General features: G+C 34.2%; 1 protein-coding gene across 1 annotated transcript in view; it reads right to left on the bottom strand.

Annotated features, from left to right (window-relative positions):
* Positions 1-485: 485 nt before the first annotated feature.
* Positions 486-19,074, bottom strand: part of LOC111052095 (myotubularin-related protein 4) — a 37,487-nt gene continuing 18,898 nt past the window's right edge. The window contains exons 12-16 of the mRNA XM_039442100.1: positions 18,979-19,055; positions 17,068-17,168; positions 13,937-14,065; positions 10,723-10,865; positions 486-4,203 (exon numbers count right to left, since the gene is read on the bottom strand). Of these exons, the coding sequence (XP_039298034.1) occupies positions 4,050-4,203; positions 10,723-10,865; positions 13,937-14,065; positions 17,068-17,168; positions 18,979-19,055 (604 nt within the window). The 3' untranslated portion in view covers positions 486-4,049. The remainder of the gene's footprint in view (positions 4,204-10,722; positions 10,866-13,936; positions 14,066-17,067; positions 17,169-18,978; positions 19,056-19,074) is intronic.

Below are 19,074 nucleotides of genomic sequence, written 5' to 3'. Positions count from 1 at the left end.
TTAATTCCAATTCAAAAATTCTTCGCGCCGCTCCACTGACCTAGTGCACGTTCTACTTTAGTCGTCGCTTAGGAAATGGACCTTGAGAAGACTTTTGTAATTTGGTCGAAAACAATAAATATTTGGTTGTTACAGGAGAGGAAATTGACGTGGTGAAATAAAGCAGTTGGCAAATGGCCACAACAACATGGATCGCAGGATGGAAATGGAAATTGACCTGAGGAACTCATTCGAGGAGCTGCGTGCCGTTGTGCCAAGCCTCATGTACAGAAGGAACCGCGTCTCCAAGGTGCTCATCCTTGAGGAAGCTGCCAACCACTGCATTGAGCTGCGGATCCATGCTCAGCAGCTTCACCTCACCAAACTTGCGCTCCAGGAGAAGCAGGAGCGCCTAAAAGCCGCCGTCTACCACCTCAGACGTACCTTAGCAGCCCGCCGCTGAGTGCATTCAACACATTATTTTGTCAAATCAATGTACAAACAAATTTCATAGTAAATCAATTTTATTAGAACATAATGTAACCACGAACCAACTGTGCTATTCAATTTAATACAGATCCTTACAATTTGCATCAACGCAAGTTATCTCCTAAATAATTTTTAGCAAAATGACAGTGAAAAACATTACTGGATCTTTGACGAGCACTTTCAATACATTACATAATCACTTATTTAAGATACATTACAAAGTAATAACGAAGACTAATCAAATACTTGGTAATCAAAATCTTGCAACAACAAAACACCCGATAAACTATTACATTATATCTTATAAAATCTCACTATCCAACTGATAATATTAGTCATGACACTCTTTTTTTACAAAAACTTGAATTTAACTGTCAATACAGTGCCATTTACTCACTATCCAACTGATAATATTAGTCATGACACTTTTTTACAAAAAATTGACTTTAACTGTCAATAAAGTGCCATTTACTCACTATCCAACTGATAAGTCATTACACTCTTTTTTACAAATATTTGACTGTATCTGTTGATAGTGTATTTTACATAAATTACTGTTTTATGTTTTTGTAATAATTACTCTTAAACGATTTTAGGAATTGCAACTATGTTTTTGTAATAATTCCTCTTGAACGATTTTAGGAATTGCAACTATGTTTTTGTAATAATTCCTCTTAAACGATTTTAGGAATTGCAACTATGTTTTGTAATAATTTCTCTTAAACGATTTTAGGAATTGCAACAAAGTAAAATTGGAACAGATAGAACCTGCAAATAAATCTTCCAAACTGAGCATGGAAGTCACACTGACGAACTGATTTCAAGTGCTGCTTTTGGACTAATCATGTCATGGAAATATTATGCCATTTTCTGTACAACATAGCATACTTGACATGATTTTTCACAATAGACATTACTGCACAATATTAAAATAGTGTGTTGCAAATCCAACTTAAAAGTATTGTAAGCAACAAAAAATTTATAAAGTCGAATAATAACATAAAATTGAAATGTTCAATCAGTTCACTCTTATTTTACATTACTTATTGTCTTATTGAATTATGTTTTACTAGAAATCGTTCACATCTCGGTAAAAAGAAAAAAATTTAGGTGTCGTTAAGGCACTTTTACATAGTAAGTTGTCTACACAATCAAACGTTCCAGACGTTATTCTATATGATTAATTCTACTCTCTTAGTAAAAGTTGCAAGTTTACATGATTTCAATTCACTCAAGTGATGAGAAATTATAGTGGAATGACCGTGGAATATGATGAAATGCTATGGAAATTTTAAAGTTATCAGCACCAAAGATTTATTGGAAAAAATCAACAAATAGTCATGGTTTATAACTCAATTATCAATTTTAAAAATATTATTCTTTCTTGTTACTCGATCTGTTTTATGGTGACAACTATTACTCCGGACCGCTTAATTTAGCGAAAGCAAAGCTTACTATTTCAGTTTTTCCATCAGATAGAAATAGAGTAATATTTATTATAGATCAATGATTATGGAACCAATAATAATGATTTTATATGGTAGAGGATGACGAATTAAATGTTGATTTTTTCAATAACAAGATAAAAACTACAGAAATTCGAAATTCATTGACTTAATACGATAGGAAATAATTGGGAATCATGATTTTAGATGAAAAGTTGATATGAGCCATTTAGATTTGATTGATTTCAGCAGATGAAAGTGTTTCTGATACTGGGAAAATCTTGAATACAAATATGAAATTTTGAACGAGATGAACGAATATTATAGTTTTCAAATAGCCTAACGATTGTTAAGGCAATCCAATAATTTGATGGTTAGTGGGACTAATTAACATTATGAACGAGTTCATCAGTCAAAATTTAATGTAGCTCTTCAAGATTTTTAGTCGCTTTCCATTCCGAGGCAAGGCGTCTCCAGTTGTTCTATGGTTGTAATAACATCTTAATTCTAAAGTGATTTCAAACTAATGACTAAGTCAGTGAAACACATTCCCCGAATAGAGAAAATATACAACTATAACAATAACGATTTTAGCGAAAAAAGACATTTAAAAAATAGACAATAGAAAAATTAACATTTTGCTACAACATTTCGAGAAGAGCATTTTGTCAGTCTTTGAAATTTTCGCTTTAATCGAAACCAAAAAGAATACAGATAAACAACAATTAAGGTAACTCAAAATTAAGAGTAAAGATAATCAACTGACTTAATTAATTGAGATGAGTAGTCCTGATACCAAGGTGATACCACCTAAACATAGTTATTTCCATTTTTTGTTAATTGAAAAAACAATTCTAATTCTTTTTTTTTACTTATTAATGTCTTATTTCATTGAATTGAATTTTTAATTAATGCTAGAAACTGGAAAGATGTTTTCAAACACTTAACGTAATATATATTTGAATTAAGGAATGAAAAATTTTCAGAGAATTAAATAGATTGAGAACAAAAATTGATAACAGAAATAAAAATTGATTCAAGGAATATAACCAATCCATGAATTGGGCACAGGAGTAGAACAACTTACAAAGCTTACAAGATAATGTAATTTTTGGCCAAATATTAATTCTAATCGATTTGAGCCCAGTAAAGCAATGGAAGTAGCCTATTACTTTCTTGACATTTGTAAGAACTGGAAAATACCAATGGTATCTTGGTGGCAACGCATCTCAATTAATTATTACTAATAATACTAAAATTTATCAACAAAAAGAAGCTATTCATTAAGCAAAGATTATTAATTCTAATTACAATAAATTATGAACGGAGAGCTACAACAATAATAATTCTATGAAACATTAAAGTTTTAACATTGAATCAAACTGCAAACGTGTATTTACACGAGAAACTAGATAAAGAAGAAATATTGATGAGAACACCGTTTACTTTAATGTTTATTTCTTATAATTCTTTAAGATTGATTACTTTATTCATAACTGAAATAAATTAATCGTGAATTAGTTAACGATCAACAGAATTTTGTAATACTTTTTTAGTTTGCAATGGAGAGAACAATATAGAAACACGAAAGTAGAAAGTAATATAGAAATCTAATAATTCCAATTTCATCGAAAATGTAAAGCTAATTATGTGAAGTTTCCTTACTGAATTGGAGAATGACTAGAATACTTGTACCGAAAACTCTATCTTATGATCAATGATAGATATCAGTTGCAATGGAAGTATTTTTTCAAATCTATTGATGTTAAAAAGTAAAGTACTTGACAGATGGAAATTTTCAATTTAATGATAAACTAGATTGACCTCAGCGCGCAAACACCAGCTTCATTTTTCAAATTGGCCACCGTAACTGTGAAAAGTAGTTCTGAAAAGTTTGAGATGGACCCCGCGTGAATCAGAGCTCTCAGAAATCATCTGAGTTTTCAAACATTGCGACTTCTTTACACAATTTTAAAACTTAGTCGACTGGGGTTACAAGCATTAAAATTAAACGGTATTCTCTCAAATATTACATTAATAAAACGTTTTAATGATAATGCATCATTATATAAACATTTTTTCTTTATCGAAAATCACAGAAAACTTCATGGAAATATTCAACAAGTGCAATAATGATCACTTGATCCCCCACGAAACATTAAATACAATATCAACTTGTTTCAACTCTTGTCTACAAGAAATACAAACTCTCACAGGTTCGAACAATTTTTGATCTGGAAGTGGGACGAGGTATTCCGAGCAATCCGCACAAAAGATTTGGCCACATTTTCTGAAAAAAAGGAACGAAATTGTGAGAAAGTATCCAAGGTATTACCACTTGAAGCAATTAATTCAATTATAATTGCCTAAGGTTATGATGAGAACCACGCACATCATACACAACGATATACTATAGTGAGCTCCACGTTATAATGACAGTGGAGAAAGATAGGACAACAACTTTGCCGATCCTCACTGTCTTGTCAATGATTTCTAATACACGGTAGCTGATACAGGTTTATTGATGTAATATTAACTGTTCATTCTAATTTAAAATAATCAATTATATTTTATTACGCAAGGAACTATATTTCTCAATAATTTCATAATGAATTTTCATAATTAAGATGAAATATTTTGCTAATTAATTATTAATTCTACATTGTTGAAAGACGATCTGGCAACAGAGCAAAGCGAGAAAGAGATAACGCTATCCGCTTTGTTGAATGATAGACAAGGATAGCCATACCATTGCCAATTAAACACTACCATTATAACATGGAGCTCACTATAGTTTCGAATTTCAGACTCACTAACATGAAATAATTTCAATGTTGAGTAGCTTAATATTATCATATTGAACACTGAGGAGTAAATACTGATAAGCCTCTATTAGATCCAGTTAAAGGTTTGTTTAGGTGAATGATATTACACGGACCAATGCTACCTTTTCTCTAGAAGTCTCTAATATACTACTCTTCGAAAGAATTTTCTACTGATCTCAGTTTTCGCTTCATTTCACATATTCACTGATGCCATTTCTTGAAAGAACTTTCAGTTGACAGATAATTGGAATTGTTTCACACGTATACAGTTCTGTTCGTTTTCGGTCGATTCCGACAAGTGTGAAACCAAATAAAAAACCACACAGCACCGAACACACCTTCGACAGCAATAGGTTTCATCAGGGTTCATTCGTTGCCGGGAACAGCAAACAATAATGAAGTCTTTCACATATGTTCTGTTCGGTTTCTGTTTCAACCTGATCTCTTTTTAAATCTTTTAAGTCAAAATCATGTTGTTAATTTTATTCTAGCATTTTTTTAAATAATTCCTGTCAATTTATTGTATCATTATTTAATAAATTGAGTTGTTTGCCAGATTTTGATATAGATCAACTGATTTCTACAGTGCAATCAAAAACAGTGTTGTGGGACAAAACTTGTGAAAAATTAAAAATAAATAATTCACACGGAAACAACTCGACTCCTCTCCATTGATGATCAATATTCACTATGGGACAGGCGTCAGAAGCATGACATGCTTAAAGTCAAGAATAAAATTAACAACATGATCTTGACTTTAAAGATTTAAAAAGAGATCAGGTTGAAACAGAAACCCAACAGAACATATGTGAAAACGACTTAAAACTTTCATACATACAGAATTAGTACCGAACTCTGTCTCGGTTCTAATTAGGTTCAGCATTTTTCCGAAACACATTGTGTTTCAAGTCGTTTTCGGCAGCGAATGTAAACTAACGGAACCGGCGTGAAACAAGCTTCAACTAATAAAAGTAAAAATTAGTATTAGTCAACTACTAAGTACAGACAATGGTATAATACTATGATATGATTGGTGCATATTTTGCATATTGGGACGCGACTGGGGCGTGTGGCATATGAAACAGCGTGAATTTTTTTGGCACAAAGTTATAGATCAGAGCAAATTGGTAACACGACAAGACGCAACACGCGTGTCGCTTGGCAAGGCGCAAATTGGCCAGCACGTGAGCGAGACGCTACACAGGATGAGTTTTTGTAAAATGAAAAAGTGTGGATATGCAAAAGAATGGATAAGCGAGTAAATCAGCAGAGGCACAGTTTCTCGTTTCTATCATAATATGATCATTATTATAACAGAACGAATAGCAATGAGCTAATAACAGAGGAAGCCAAGAGACAACAGTGTCCCGCCAATTTATTTTATAGTTTCCAAAACAGACCACAGCGACTGCTGTCTCCTCTTATAAGCTCAGTGCCATTCGTTGTGTGTTGTGTGTGCTTCCAACATAGAAAAAACACATCTAGCAAGAATTATTTCACCCACGAAACTGCGCTACGCGTTCAGCGCGATCTGCACTATGGGAACAAGGAAGCCCGGTTCATTTGAGGATAAGACTGTATTGTATTCAATGTTATTAATTAACAGTACTACTATTCGGGCCCTGATGGGATCGGGCTGGTGCTGAGACCCTTAGGGGGGGGGGGGCATGGCCCTCACAGGCTGCCGTCTCAGGATCCACCACATCAGCCACTGTCGTTGCTTCTCATGGTGAAGGGCAGAGTGGTGAAATGCCAACTAGGGCGAACACTAGGTGCACACGGATGACTATGTAACTCCGTCCCTGGAAGTAGCCTAGCCAATAGCAGTAAGGCTGAGTGAAGGCTCCAGACTATGTGAGGTTCTGGCTAGACCGAGTCGACAGAGCTATCCGTCCCTGGGAGTAGCTGGGCACAGTGAAGCAATCTGGTGGAGTTTCGGGGACGCCAGTGAGAGACCAGACTATGGGAACATGGGTACGCCCATCTTTGGAAGTAGCAGGCATGTGAAACCCCCGGGAGGCCAGACCTCGGGTCCCAGACTGTGGGAATTTAGTACGCCTTCGTCTTCTCTGTAAGTACCATCATAGCATGTCGAAAAATCCGAACACTGGTCATTCTTTCCGAAACGCTCGCGCCCCCTTATGGGCGCCAGTGTGGTGAACGTGTAAATGCCCACCATGCAGACGTACATAATTGGGAACCATGAGTATTTTTCCTGGTGTGTAGACGAGATAGAGGATACGTCCGGGCTTGCCCAGCCCACGTACAGCCGGAACGGTAAAGTGGTGGTTCAACTCAATGCAGACTAAACTCCTCCGTGATTCTCGCCTACCGACTTGGCAATGCTGCCGGGTAGTAGATCTCGTATCACACCTCACGGGATACGCTAAACGCAGGTTCCCATTTGGAGGGTGTGACGTTAACGTGTGGTGTCTCTGAACTCTCCTGGCGACCTCATTTAGACCAGCTAAAAAGCAAACTCAACTCGGCATTATTTGTTCTTAGAACCGTGAAGAAATTGCTGGATACAGGAACGCTTAGAAGTGTTTATTTTGCTGTGTTCTAATCTCTTCTTTCATACCGAGGGCTTAGGATCACAGGAGCTTAACTACAAAATGGCAATTTTTCAGTACAGCCTAAAAACTGATTTAAGAATTAATTTTTCATTTTTCCTGCAATTTATAGAATTTCCATGACATTTATACAGTATTTAAATATGGCTCTTACTGCTTCATTATTATACAACTCATACAAAGAATAAACAAAATTTCATCGAACAAATTTAAATTTAAAAATTTACTCCTGACTTACGCTTTTGTGACTCTAATATATTTCATGAATGGCTTTGTTAGGATGTTTTCTTGCTCGCTATTCCTGGCGTGATATTACTTGAAAAAAAAACAATAAATAATATTTAAATATACAAAAAAATATCAAATAAAGAAAAATAATATTTTAGGCAAGTTAAAATATATTACTATCATTTTATTTTTATTACTGAAATAATCGACCTACAGGGTTTTTTCAATAATTTTATCATTTAATTACAGCCTACTACTAAACAAACAAAATGAAAATGAGATGTATATATAGAATAATAAATTATTGAATCATAATAATGATGTAATGAATCTTCAATGAATTCTTCTTTATTTGAATATCTAAAAAACAATCTAAAATCTCAATGAATTTGATTTTTTCCAATGAATTCTTTCAATGGTAAATGATATTCTGTAAGCAATAATACTGGGTTGAGTAGGGAGGTATGATGGATGATTTGAAATAATAATTACACACTCATTTTTAAGCGAAACTCAAGATTTATTTTTTTAGTGTGTACCTTGAATGTTGCCTTGACGGTACCACATGCAATGCTTCTGAGGAGTATAGACAACTTCTCACAACGTCCACAGGAGTGTATGGACAAAAACGGACAGCATATAACAGATGTTATTCATACATAATCAATGTTTTTATTTTTTCCTCTCTAATTTTTATAAAGGCTACATCCAAGGTACACACTGAAAAAATAAATTTCGAGTTTCGTTTAAAAATGAGTGTATAATTGTTATTTCAAATCATCCATACCTCCCAGCCCAATCCTGTTAGCCTATTTCATGCTTCTTCATCACTGAAATCTAATTGTTCTCCTGCTGATTCAGGAAACAAACTTCTTTAAAAGTTTTTGTATTGCTCACGAATAACCCCTTAGTTGCACTAGACCATTAAATCGTTGATTTTCTCGGCGTTGATTTTATATGCTGCATTGTAAGCTAGTTTTAGAGGAATATCCAATATAGACGAGCCTGCTTACTAGGGTAACCGGACACCAACCACAAGCATTGACGACTGCTATCACAATCTGCCAATAGAAATGATAAAATCCATGGCCTATCCAAATCAAATTCCTGACTACCACATTATAGTCTGTGAGATAAACTGTTGGATTGAACATGAAGCGGCTATGTACAGGTATGCCAGAAATTATTCTATGTCCAACTTGATAGAGCTTAAATCAAAGCTACGTTGTGTTGACTGGAGACCAATAACAGACTCTTTACAGGCTGAAACTAAATATAATCACTTCACAAAAATAATGCGACAACTTATAGAAGAATTAATGCCTAGAGAACCTAACAGAATAAACTGTTTTAAAAACTCAGTTTTCAGGAACAAAGACACCATAGCTCTGAAGAATAGACTGCTCAATGCAAATCTAAAATGTATGCTAACTGGATCTACGGCAGATGGAGAACACTACAATAATCTAAAAAGATCTTTTGACTTGGATGTGATGAATGAAAAATGATGCAAATCGAAGGCAAGGTAGAGAAGGCTGATAATAAATAAAAGGTGCTTTGGAGGATTATAAATGAGGAGAGGAGCAAACTAAATGCAGGCAAACGTGAAAACCTTCACTTTACAAAAGATAACAGGATAGTAGATAAACTATACCATGTTAGCAATATGCTAAATGCTTACTTCACACAAAATACAAAGCTAACTGCAGTACTACTAATTTAACAAACAAAACATAAAAGATGCTCCAATACTCTGTGAATTTGAAAGACTTAAACGGGATTGGATCAACTTCTAAAAAAGCAAAAGTTCAACAACTCAGATGGATACAACACTATAACTGGCAAAATTTTGTAATTCTGTGGTGACGAATTTAGTAGTTCCACTGTTGGACATAATAAACTCATTCATTGTCTTCATTGAACAGGCAACCTTCCCAAAATATCTAAGAATAACCAGAATATACCCTCAATATTAGAAGGAGGTGACAAGAAAGACTTGAAATAGAGGTTGTATAGTATGCCACGCGCTGCTTAATGTATGGCTAAAAATCAGCTGAATTGACATATGCTTAGAGCCACAGAAGCTCAACTCTTTTTATGCAGGAAATGCCATCAACTAGATTAGAGTCACAGTAGCCCAATTCATCATATGCTTTTGTGATCCTAAACATTATTTCACAATGTAGATAGGCTCATAACCCAACTTGTAAACCAATAGGGCAATGAGATAAGCTCATGTGTCACTAAATAGAGCACAAAAAATTACACAGATACGCTAAAAAATCCAAAAATAACAATTTTTGTAGTTAGGCTCATGTGATCCTAAGCCCTCGATACGGCAATTCAACTCATGCAATACATATATTTAGGATCCAAAAGTGGGCAGTTAGAGTGATGGTGGGTGAATCTATTAGAACAAGTTGAAGAGATTATTTCAAAGAGTTAAAGATTCTCCCACTACCAGGTGTATATATTTTTGAGATCTTTGTTTTATTGATAAGAATAAAGATGGGTTCAATACAGTACAGTAATTGTTCCACTCATACAATACCAGATATAGACAAAACCTCAGAGACGACATTCATCGAACTAGTATGTATGAGAGGGGGATAAAGAGTGCAAGAATTATTCGGCTTTATAATTCATTGCCAAAACGCGTCAAGGCTCTCACAGGTGAAAAGTTCAGAATTAAGGTGAGGGAGGAGTTGTTGCAGGTTTGTCCTTATTCCAGTGAGGAATTCTTTTTGCATTATGGAATGCAAAGATTGACGACTTGAATTATAATTGACAAATCCTTATACCCCTTTCATAGGTGGTCAGTGGGATAAAAGATGAAATGAAAATGAAAAAAAAAATGTCGCGGCCAGAACCAAGTACTAATATTATTTTTGAGACTCAGTAATGTTATTTTGTGTGTACAGTTGCTGTGAAACTTAATTTCATCTTTTGTAGAACGTATTCTATATTTGACTTTGCCTATTGTTCTAAGAATTTAACGGCAATAAAATCATATTTATTCATTTTATCAACTTCATGTCAGGTCAGCCTCGTCTAAATATGAGCATTATTATATTATATGTATTCGTCTAGCAGACTATTTGCACATGTTACATCTCAATATGCGCCTAACCTAAATGTGGAAAGTGACGTGACACATTTAGATTGATGTGGTTTGCATCTTACCGGCAATGATGTTTACGCCTGCCCAGCCAGAATTTGTTGTGGCAATTCGTGCAATGACTGACGGCATGGTCTGGCACCCACAGAGTCTGCACTGGCTCCTCCACCGCCTCCCAAGACACCTCCGTGCTGCATAAGGAACCCTGCTGCAAATTCAAAAACACGTTCGTTAATACGATTGTTGAAACTTCGGGTGTCAAGATTATCTCAACCAGGTCTATACTTTAATGACATAAACTCATTTACTGCACTTCAAATTCAAATGAACTTTTATCAAATTGAAAACAATATAATAGATGAATGATTTATAAGAATGTATGATTTATAACTAATAGATGAATAATACAATACACACTATTCCAATGGACACATAAATTCTTGAACTAAAAATAACTGGTTTCCAATCTGACAAGGCCATCAAAAGTTGGACACTTTCTCCAAAAAATCAAAGTCCCTGTGCATTTTGATTGATTTATGAATTCATCGTAAATGCGCACACGCATGATGATATCCAATCATCACTCTACATCCTGAAATGAGATCCTACTTCAGAAATCAAAAGCCATTGAACTAACGACACATCCAGCCCAATAATTGATAAATGTTACACGACTTATGGAATATGGCTGCATTCTTTGTTGATTAGCTCATCTACAAAATTGTATCATCTACCAATTTTAAATGTAATGGAAGCCCACAATGTGCAATTGTAAATCAAGTCAACGAACGTTCAAATAATTTTGACATTACTGACATCAATCACTTAAAAGCATACAAAATGTGCATAATGGTAAGGTATGGTGCTTGAATGTCATAAATCAACAAAATTAACTACTTTGGATATTATGGATAAATATGGATAGCTGTCAATAAGTCGATTGAATGGAAGCTAGCAATTGCTAATAATAGGATTCGAGTCAGCTGCATAATATCATAGAGAAGCAATAGCATAAGTAGATATCCCATGGTATAAGGTGTTTATGTATGTCGCAATTTTTACTGTTATCTCAAGCCGATAGTCCACGTAGTTCTTTCCCGTGAAGCTGTGTGAGGCTGGTAGTCTCTCATATTGTGCCGTTCATACACTTTCACCCCAACAAAACATTAAAAATCGGCAATAATCGACAATAATCGGCTTGAGTTAACAGTAAAAATTGCGACATAAAAGTCCTATACCATGGGACATCTACTTACGCTATTGTTTCTCTATGATAATATTATCAGCTAACGGTCCTAACATTTGCTTAAGAATTTTGGCGATAACTAGAACTAATGTTGCTAACACACGGATTTGATGTTTTTTATAACAACGTTCAGTCAATTATTCAAGGAAATAAGCAATTTTGTTTACTTACTGACTGGAGTATTTTCGAATGGCAAGCGTCCATTTTCAATAATCAAAGACTGTCGAAAATACATTATAGAAACTATCAAACCCGTATGTTAATACATCGCAGCTCTGAATGGATCGAGAAACCATAATCTTTAATGTTGCTAGTCACTAGATTCTAGCTTTTATTCAAATGACAATGTATTTCTACATTTCTGATATTTCAATTGAAGGCAATAAATTAGACGGCAGTCATTAATCCAAGCTTTTAGGTGTGGTGACTGAATTTCAAAGCACACAATAAATGAGTCTGGCAAGGTAGCGATCAAAATATAGTTAGCATGAATAATTAATGCATAAGCATTAGTAAGCACATTACAGAGCATGATTATGCCATATGACAATGAGTAAATTACTAACAATGTAATATATGAAAGGAATAATTACAAAGGAAATATGTTACACAATACAGAATGTCCATTCACCAGTTGCCAAAAATCAACATCATTAAAGTAACATTTTTTAAAGAATCAATCATTTGAAAATTAACGCAATTTAAGAATCTCACAAGCTAGAATCGCTGGCGAAAACTGATTTATACGCCATGGTGTAATTATTTCCATAATGGCCACCGTATCAACAATATGGCTCAATGAATCACCATTCATTGATTACAAGAAAATGAGCAGCATTCATAATGTATCTGAGTGTCAAAGCAAGTTCGTAAAAACTGAAAGACTGAGCATGTGAGCTAGTGAAATTCATATAATTTAATCATGATATGGTTCCTAACAATTAGACAATCAAATTTGATTTATAGCTTTGAAGAATTATTGTTCTATATTTTCTCATAAAATATCGGCTCTATAACTTTTGAGGTAGGTGATTGTTCACTACAGGTTCATTTGAAGCCTTGATGAAATTACCTTATAACTTCAACTGTTTCATAGATTTCAAATAGTATACACATATTTTATTTGGAAAGCTAACCATAGATATATTCGATCACATATCAAGAGCTAATACATTATTGGAAACCTTTTTAAAAACATATTCAGGTATAATGTGGCCCCAAGATATTATTATAATTCCAACGACGAGTGTCTACACTTTGAAAAATGATTGGTGAAAAATGTAAGTTATTAGTTGCATGATGTTATGAAAGTTATATCAGTTATGACTTGTTGCTTACAGTTGTTTAAATCAATAAGGCTCGTATCATACAAGGATACCATTGAGACAGCAAGTTTCCGAGTGAGTCACGGTCCATTGGATTTATGCCACTTGGGACACCATAAACATCACTGGTCACCAACAATAATCGTAGGAAGTTAAACCAAATAGCTAATATTACACACGCACACCACTGGTGTCCCATCCTGGTATCCTAATGTAATACGAGCCGAATAAGCAATTAATGCTAGGCTATATGGAGTAAAAAACTATTAAAGCCAGATTCCCACGTATCAGTATCAGTGAACGGTTTAGTAAAAAAAATCTCCATGAGTTATAATGGGACTATTCATAGCTGATTGGTCAGGCTGAGTGGATCAGTCCCATTAGAACTAATTGGAAAACTATTTTCACAGTATCGAATATGTACGCTGATCTGTGGGAATTCAGCTCAAGTGAACAAGGTATTAAAAAACGTACGAACCAAACCGTTAGAATCAATCATGTAAATTCCCAAAAAAACATGCAAGTTGCAGAAACCTATGAATAATGTCCCCACAAAAACCATGGAACTTGCATAAACAATAAAAATGTTTATATAAACCAAAAAGGTTGCAGAAACAATGGAAATCCCACAATCCCTTCACTAATCATGAAACAAGACGAGCCTAGAATAAAGTTATAGAGCGGTGCAAGTTGAATGGAATTTGATACCTCATCATCGCCTGAAACATCGCCCGTCGGGGGAGGGGCAGGGGCGGCAGCTGCCAACGCAGAATTTTGATGGTGCAGAAGTGCTACCCTTGTTTGGCACAGCTCTTGTTCAAGAGCGCTCTCTCTTTCCTGAAATGTTATACAAATTTCGAATAAATCTCTAAATGTCCCCCAACATTATTTCAAGAAACCAATGTATGATTTCGAAAATTAATGACAACTAGATAGCGGACAACTAGATATCTTTCCTTAAAAGAGGAACCCCACATATCAGTGAACAAAGAGAATATCATTTCCATAAGTTATAATTTATTCATACTGGTTAGTTTGGCGGGGCTTAGTGGGAATAGTGCCATTAGAGCTCATGGCAATTATATTTTCACTGACTCCGATACTGATATGTGGGAGTCCACCTTAACACAGCTGTAGTTCCGTTGATGGAAATAGGATTTCAACACGGTCACTGCGTCTCCTAAGTCGCTCTGGAAATACACCTACATGCCAGGAGATGAACTCAACCTTAATTTCCCAATAAAATGGAATTTGGTTGTAATCTAAGATGATCATAGTTGATTATATGTGTTTCTACATTGGAGATAATAATAACGCACACTTGAGTTGACAGCATTTATGCTTCATTATCTGTTCTAGAAGTACAAGTAATACAAACACAAGTGTGTTCACTACTATTTTTTATATGGAACACATAAAATCAATTAGGCCTACTTCGATCTTAACAAATGTTTTTGGGTGTGCTTCTTTTTTCAATTAGGTATGAGACTGTCCAAATCCACAATATGTACAAAATATTTTTTTCAAATCTTGTGATATAGAAGGTTTCTAATTACTTGGTTTGACACTTAGACCAGTTATAGAATAGACACGCTGGGAAGCCTAGCCTCTGAAGCCAACATCTACTGCCATATCACCATATCGTGACGTCAGCATCGGATAGAAAACTCTTCTGCAGAGTTTGTTTACATTGTTTTCCATAGCTGATTGTGTCTATTTCAGATGGAAGTAAATTATTATTTATGAAAATGGTAAACTCCCGCTGAAATAGAAATAGAAAACAATGTAAACAAACTCTACAGAATTTTTCTATTCGATGCTGACGTCACGATATGGTGATATGGCAATAGATGTTGGCTTCATCGACTTTCAGTATGAATATACAATGGGCCGTGTCTATTCTATAACTGGTCTAAGGTTAAGGTTTGACACTAATAAATTCACACTAACCAAAAACGAACAGCTGATCAAGCAAGCCAAATATATATACTATCAGGGCTCACATGACTATCTATCCTTTAAATTGCATAATCAGAAAGTACAGAGTGATTAATTGGAGTATGAGACTGAACGCACAGTCGCGTCGGCCGATCCTCGCCTTGAATGACATGAAACGCACATGTGCTTCGGTGTTAACTACCTAATCGGGAATTTATACTTCAGTATTGAAGGAAATAAATGGCAGAATGCGTAAGCCCACACTAAACTTTGTGAACTATTCGCGGATTAGTTACACAGCTCAATTGAGGGGAATAAGTTTGTAAACTACCTACTCATATGTAAACTACATAGAGTACATGGAATAATTTTGATACTGTGGCCGATCAGGATTATGACTAACAAAATATTTATTGATTTTGACGGAAAGCAAGTGAAGATGATATCAAGAAGGCCACGGATGTTGGACTACGTGTTATCATATTGCGGTCGACGTTATAATGGCTGTGGAGAAAGAACAGCGTTGCCGATTCTCTGCCTTGCACTGCCTTCTATAGAAAATAGCTGATGTCGATATATCTCGGTGAAAAATTAACTGTTCACATTCTAGTTAAAACATCCTCTCTCAAACAGATTTTACTGCTGAAAAGTTATCTCTATTACTTTCACTAAGACATTTGGAAAACCCTCTGTGACTCGATCAAATGTCTGTTGGCCAGGAATTAGCTGATTTAATCAAATTCCAATACTCTACTGCCAAATTTAGTAGAATACTGCCATACTTATTTAAAAACACTATTTACATAAATATACGAGTAAAAACATTAGAATTCTAACATCATACTTATGTTAACTAAACCCAAAAATAACCTATCAAAAGTTATTCACCTTGTTAAATAAATAACTAAATACACCCAAAACCATAAATTTGAAATTACTGTACTTGGGAACTCAATAATAGTTAAAAACTAAAAGAAATTGTTAGTTCTCACTATTATTATGATTAAATTATATTTTTGGAACAAAAATTATTTTTAGTTCAAAATACGATATATTTTTTTCATGCTAAGAATACCAAAGCCGCAAGCAAACATGATAAATGATGCTATTAAGAATTGTTAAACGAAACACAGATTACAGATTAGGTTGGTATAAGCATTGGGAGTATAGTACCCAAAATGTGGGTGCTAAATTCTTTCAGATAGAGCTTTGATTTATTTCTAATAACTGTATAAAGAAGTGAAGAGATTCAAATTCAATTTAAATTCAGTTTAATTGAATTCAATTCGAATACAGTAAAATGAGTTGATTCAACTAGTATTCTGTCAGCCATCAAGAATTATTTCCAGATCAGAAACTACTTGTTAAATCAACTTTCAATCCAATAAGGAAATAGGATAACTGAATAGGTTTCTTCAAGGTGGCGTCACAAATAGTATTCAAACAGCCAAAGCTAGTGAGTTTATACATATCTAAAATTTTATAAATAATCACAAATAATATTCATACAGCTCAAGCTGGAAAATATGGACGAATTTCAAGGATTATTGTTTATTTGAAAGAATAGATATCAGACAGTTGAAGCTGAAAAGTTATCAAGAATATATGAAAAATAGATATTAGATGAATATTTATATAAATTGAGCTTAGACTATTCCAAATAAGAGAGAGGGGAAATGTGAGGAAAACATAGTGAAGGATAACAGAGAAAAGTTTACTTATAGATCATGATCAATGCATCAATCTATTGAATTTCCGTCTCTGAAAGCCAACAGTTCATTCCTCATTCTTGTTCCCACATTCCTTGAAATGCATGAGTTTCAAGCGAGATGCAAATTCAATTAACTGAAGATTTCTGTTTAGCTGATTTAGCGGAAATAGAAGTCGGTTGGTATACTAACCTTATGTTCCAAACTTAAACGAACAAGACGGTCCTGGATATCGTCACGAACTCGGCTCAGTCCATCAAACGGATCAATAAATTTGTAAACTTGTTCGCAGTCTAAAAAAGAAGACATAGGTTAGAGCTAAGACAATACTAATTTTCAAAATAAATTTAATTTACCAACTAACATTTACCAACAAATTACAATAAAGAACAGAACTAACATATGCAATAAATATTGAGTAATCATTTATCGCGTTCACATATCCAAGATTACACTAATCAACATTAAAAAAATATTGCATTTAGTTCGTTTAAAATAGAAATACTAATAATAAAGACTCTAATGTTGATTTTAATAAGAAGCCTTAATATGAGTTATTTCCTTCTACTCCCACTGGCGAATAATTTTCTGTATGTTATGCAAGTGGTTTCATCACTAGTATTAGTCTTCTATTTATTTATGTGCATTAAATAAATTTGAATTTGAAGTAATTGTTGCCATCTATTACTTCCTTAGAATACTATAAATTATGCTTTTCTGCATATTAGAAGAACCAAACTCTAGTGCATTTAATATCAATTGAAGTATTGTATACAGTGTTAAGAAAAAAGGTGCCCATAAGTCAGGGCGTGATTCCTCACAAGAAAAGAAGAAAAACGTTCTAATTAACATAGGTCCGAAAATGCTTGGTTACCAAGTTATACAGAGTGAAAAATTTCGTTTGAACTTCAGTTCCCCTGCTGAAACGAAGTCCTACGGGTATTCGTTAACTTTTAATTAAGATGTACAATTTAGCGTACTTTATGTAAAATGACGAAATCGTCCTCCGTGTATAACTTGGCAACTAAGCATTTACGGACCTATGTTAATTAGAACTTTTTTCTTCTTTTGATGTGAGGAATCACGCCCTGACTTATGGGCACCTTTTTTCTTAACACTGTAAAATGAAAAATATCAGTACCATAAAAATATTTCAACACATTTTTTTGTATCTAATACAAAAAAAAAACAGCAAATGAAGATTGATAGTTAACATCAAGATTTCCTCACCCTAATGATCGTTTTCACACTTACCGACATTTGTCGGCAGACACTTAAAATTGTCAAATGATTGGCTAATTCTCACCAACAGCCGATTCTCAGCCAATCGAAGAACAATTCTGAGTGATATTAATTCATCGGCCGAAAAACGGTAAGTGTGACAACAGCATATTGCAGACACACAGACACTAATTTCGACTTCAAGATATTGTATTTAATCGATAAACGCTCATGAAATTCAATTGAATAAACCATAGAAAGAACGCAGGTATCAAATAAGACATTATAATATGCAATAAGTGCAAAATACATTATAATATGCAGTAAGTGCAAAATACATTTTAAATGAAATGAAACATGAAACATGCAAGGCAGCTTCGGACAAAAAGTACCTTCGATACGTCATCACGCCAGAATCTGAATCTAGGCGGGTGTTGGTGATGATTTCTTAGATGACACTACACCATTGCCATTACTCAGATAATCACGCCGAACATATTAGTAGTTGATCTCATCTTGAACATTCCTTATTCAATATCTTATTATCCAATTCCGAACATTCCTTACTTATTTAGTCCTGTGGTAGAATCTTTAATAATAACAGCAAGTTCATCTTATTCGTTTAATCCTTGAGATAATTAAAGACCTTCACATCAGAACAAGATTATATTGATTCATATTAGATGCTGATTGGCCCGGAATAATTCAAGATTTGGCACAGAAAAATTCATACAAAATTCTAATTGATTTGGTCCAGAAAATTATATTACTTTTAGTTGACAGAAAAACTACTGAGATTTTCTTGTAAAAAACATGGTTCGTTTGAAAAGAAAACCCAAAACTAGATAAGATGAACACTAATCTTGTTTATAATATACTTACAGATTTGACAGCCTCGGATGGCTGGAGCGGCAGCATCTAGTGTCTTTGGTTTCAGTGATTTTTGAGGATTAAGAGCTCTGAAAAATTTAATTATAA

This window comes from Nilaparvata lugens, chromosome X (assembly GCF_014356525.2).
Source record: "Nilaparvata lugens isolate BPH chromosome X, ASM1435652v1, whole genome shotgun sequence".
In the NCBI taxonomy this organism is placed as follows: domain Eukaryota; kingdom Metazoa; phylum Arthropoda; class Insecta; order Hemiptera; family Delphacidae; genus Nilaparvata; species Nilaparvata lugens.
Note: the sequence above shows the minus strand (reverse complement) of the source record. Positions and strands in the feature narration are given on the sequence as shown.